The sequence below is a fragment of the Myzus persicae genome, unplaced genomic scaffold (assembly GCF_001856785.1).
Source record: "Myzus persicae strain clone G006 unplaced genomic scaffold, MPER_G0061.0, whole genome shotgun sequence".
Lineage (NCBI taxonomy): Eukaryota > Metazoa > Arthropoda > Insecta > Hemiptera > Aphididae > Myzus > Myzus persicae.
This window is the reverse complement of record NW_019104449.1, coordinates 2,351-6,714: the sequence shown is the minus strand read 5'-3', so window position 1 is coordinate 6,714 and position 4,364 is coordinate 2,351. Positions and strand designations below refer to the sequence as shown.

The window sequence follows — 4,364 nt, the reverse complement described above, 5'->3', positions numbered from 1 at the left end:
TAGTAAGTATAATTGTAAACGCTTTTGGTGGATAATTTTAATGGATGTGTTAAACCACGCTCTTAGAAGATTGAATATATCCTATCCTAAAATACCATTTACAAGACACTGAATTATTGGTTTGCACTCTTAAATAAGTCAGAATGTTTAGATCATATTATCAGATTACAGAATGTACATTAAATACAATACAACAATCTAATATTTTAATACACAATAAGACTACTCAATAATAAATAAATGTCAAATTGTTTATTTCGTCATAAGGTAAGTACTGTCAATCCTCAATCATATATCATTAAATAGAATAAGATGCATTATTGAGAAGTGAGAATAAATTGAGATTCTTCTGTAATCTGAATTCTGTTATGAGATTTCTGACATCATAACAGTGGTAAACATTGGTAATTGTACCTAAGGTTTGGTTGAAAGGGCCCTAAAAATAATTTGATAAACCATGGAGTAACTCTTCTATGTGATAAACCTTTAAACCATTTTAGGTTATGAATCTAACTGATACGGTCGTAATTTTCAATCTTGTTTTTTGGTTGGTTTTTGTTTTAAAAAATTTTGATTTACGATTGCTATTTGCCTTAGTCCTCTGTATTAAATTCTCCGGTGTACTGCTCATTTAGGCTGTTAGATATTTATTTATTTTTCATATGAATAAAACAGTTGAAGAAACAAAACACCGATCCGAAGGAAAATTTCTCTATAGATTGTAATCAAGTATAGATTTTTAGATTTATTTTCGTTAATACTTACGGTGGTAAAATGGAAATGAATAGAAATGAAGTTATATCGTTGGTCATACGAATGACTTTGTTGTCAACGTGTGCTTATTTTGGCACTAAATGGTTAATCGGACAGATTGATCCAACCAATCAGCAAAAAAAACGATCCAAAGAGACCGTGAGTTAACTTTGTCTTAATGTACGACATAGACATGTGATTATTTTTTTGTGTTTCAGGCACTCAGCAAACTCAGAAGCTTGGGTCTTCATAAAATGAAAAATGTAAGTTGAGTCATTGAATAAAGTGTACAGCTATTCTGACGAATTTATCTTTGATTACAGTTAACTGACCACGAGCTGATGATTGCTAGTCACTTGGTCAATCCATATGATATTACTGTTTCTTGGAATAACATTGCTGGACTTAGTCAAGTAATAGATGAAATCAAAGAGACCGTGATATTTCCAGTGCAAAGAAAAGAACTGCTTAGGAATTCTGTTTTAACAAAACCGCCGAAAGGTATATTTTCAATTGGATATTTATTATTTCAATTTTTATAATACCTATTTCCTATTTTTAGGAGTTCTGCTTCATGGACCCCCGGGTTGCGGAAAGACAATGATTGCCAAAGCAACCGCCAGGGAAGCAGGTATGAATTTTTTATATCTGGATGTGTCATTACTCACTGACAAATGGTACGGTGAAAGCCAAAAGTTAGCTGGTGCTGTGTTCAGTTTGGCTCAAAAGCTTCAACCTTGCATAATATTTATTGATGAAATTGGTAATTTGATTATTTTATAAGTTATTTAATAATAGTTAATATAAGATACCTATCTAAAACATTTGTTTAAACACTATTAGGTTTGTTTGTAAGTTGACTTTTAAATTGTTATCTTAAAAAACCTGTTATAGTTTTTTTATTTAGAACACTTCCTCTAGAGTCCAGAGTATTTAAACAAATGTAACTATTCTGAGATAAATATGCTACTAGAAGTTCATATTTAACTTCTGTAAGCTGGTTGTTATTTGTTATAATTAATAAATATTATTATTAAGCATAATATTTTATCACTTTACAATATTAATTACATTGTTCTATAAATTAATCTTGGATGTTAAGTTAGTTTCTCTAAGTTACTTCTATAGCCTATGCTATAGATATTAAAATTCTTTTATTCCAATATTTTGGTGGTTCTCAAATTTGTAACAACGTAGAAAATAAAATGGTTTAATGATTAATTATTTATATTTATATTATAAATACATTAATTAAATGTCTTATGTTCAGAATAAAATAATGTATTAATAGTCATTATTTTTTTTTCTTTTTCTGACAAAATACTCGAGCTGCGACAGTTTGAATACCCTCGGCCTATACCAATTACATAAATATTTTTTACTCCCAATTTTAAATTCTAATTTGATATTCTTTATTAAAAGATAAAAATTAGCTTCCCTAGTAGAAGAATTCATACAATTTGTTGACATTATGTTAAAAAGTCAAGCATTACTTCAACATTTTAAAGTTTTTTTTCATGAGATGATTTTATCACAGTATATTTATAATATCACTTACATTTCAGATTCTTTTTTGAGATCTAGAACGCAACATGATCATGAAGCAACAGCTATGATGAAAGCTCAGTTTATGATGCTATGGGATGGATTATCAACTGATCCCGAAAATACTGTGATTGTAATGGGTGCCACAAATAGACCTAAAGACTTAGATCCTGCCATATTGAGAAGGATGCCAGCTACCTTTGAAATATCATTACCGGTAAATATGTATACTTCATAAAGTATTCAAAGCCAAACAAAAATAAATGTTTTTTGAAAACATAAATTTATTTATAGCCAATGGCTTTTTGAACTTTTTGTGATTCACATGATTCAAATATACTTAATTCAAATTATAATTTGTATGAAATGATTTATATAGAATCTTAGGAAGTATAATTGTGATAAACCAACCATATTTGATGTCTTAGAATTCTAATTATTTTCAATTTATAATACATTTTAAAAATAAGTTTCATAATCATAGCATTGTTAATTGTTAATTAAAAACTAAATTTGCACTATCATGGATAATATTTTTGATGTTATCATCACTTTTTCTTTACGAATACTGCATCATTTTTAATAATTTGCTCACCAAACGATTCATTATTACTTCCACTTCTGACATTGTGAATCACTTTGCATTAAAATGCACTATTTCTTTAAAAAATACATTTAAATGAAACAAAAATTCAAGATTAGCCAACACGTCTTTAATGGATACGCATTTAAAAAAAACCCATTTTTGGTTATATATAACAACCGAAAACAACTACTGGACATAGAATATAATCTTCTTCAAATAAATTTTTATAATTGTAAGCAGTACTGTGCAGTGTGCGTGGACCTACTGATATCATAATATTTATTGTTATCATCCTTTGGTGAGAGTATTATGTAGAAAAGTAGAAGTCTGTAAATTAGTAAAAAAAATATGGTTCCTATCACTATATATATATATATATCACTCCCACTTATAAAGTATTGTGAAAAACTACCTTGATCATTATATAAGGAGAATTGTATTAATAATTTTTAGGGTGAACAACAAAGAAAAGAAATACTAACCTTAGTTTTGAATACTGAACAATGCGCCGATGATGTTGATTTACATCAGTTAGCCATTACTACAACCGGATTTTCTGGCTCTGACCTCCAAGAATTGTGTCGTATTGCATCATTATTCCGCATCAAAGACTTGATTAAAGAAGAAGAACTCCAAAAATGGTAGTTATAAATGTTTTTACTTAATTTTTGTTTGATTAGTAAATCCATATTAATTGTTAAATTGCTTATTTCCTACAGTACATTTAACTCCAACCCAATTAATGCAGGCAGTATTAATATGTTGAGGCCTATCAGTATGGATGATTTGGTTGCATCCGTTACCAAGATGAAAGCATCCAAAGTAGTTAGTACCACTCAACCTAGGTTTTAATAAGTAATAGGATACAATATTCGGTAGTCTGATTGAACGATCAATTTTAATGTTTTGTCGTCCGTAATGTAATAGTATTAGTGTGAATACTGTTATAGTCGCGGACTTTTTCACTCTTAGTCCTAGTTCCATGTAAGCATAAAAAGTATTTAATTCTCCTCAGGAGAATATACTTTGCTGTTGGATAACGTTGTTATTTCTATTACTTAGTAACTAGATCATTTGTGCTGCTCATAATTAAAAATTAATTAAATTTTATTAATTTATAACATGTTGAAAAATGATGACTATGTATTTATTTAACACCTTTTGAAAAAAAAAAAATATATATAATGTATATGTAAATAGTTTCATTTGTATTTCAGTAAATTATTACTATTATAATTGTTCAGTTATTTCATTGTTATATTGTTTGTACAGCTTCCTTTTACAATATCAAAATTTACTAGTTAACTATTTAATATACATTATGCTTTTTATCTAATTAATCTAGATTTGTATATATTTGGTTTTCGAGCTTAATTTGGACGTCTTATAATAAGACTTGCCAACTGTTATTATTAAGTTACTATTGTTGTTTAGAAAATATTAACATTCTATTTATTAGATGTTCAAAATGTATAACTAT

General features: G+C 28.0%; 1 protein-coding gene across 1 annotated transcript; it reads left to right on the top strand.

Moving 5' to 3' along the window:
* The first annotated feature begins 488 nt into the window (after positions 1 to 488).
* Positions 489 to 3,905, top strand: LOC111042241 (ATPase family AAA domain-containing protein 1-B-like). Its single transcript, XM_022326780.1, has 7 exons — positions 489 to 912; positions 972 to 1,016; positions 1,077 to 1,254; positions 1,316 to 1,516; positions 2,319 to 2,515; positions 3,338 to 3,525; positions 3,604 to 3,905. Exons 1-7 carry the CDS (start codon positions 775 to 777, stop codon positions 3,734 to 3,736), a joined length of 1,080 nt encoding a protein of 359 aa, XP_022182472.1. The 5' UTR covers positions 489 to 774; the 3' UTR covers positions 3,737 to 3,905.
* Positions 3,906 to 4,364: the final 459 nt, after the last annotated feature.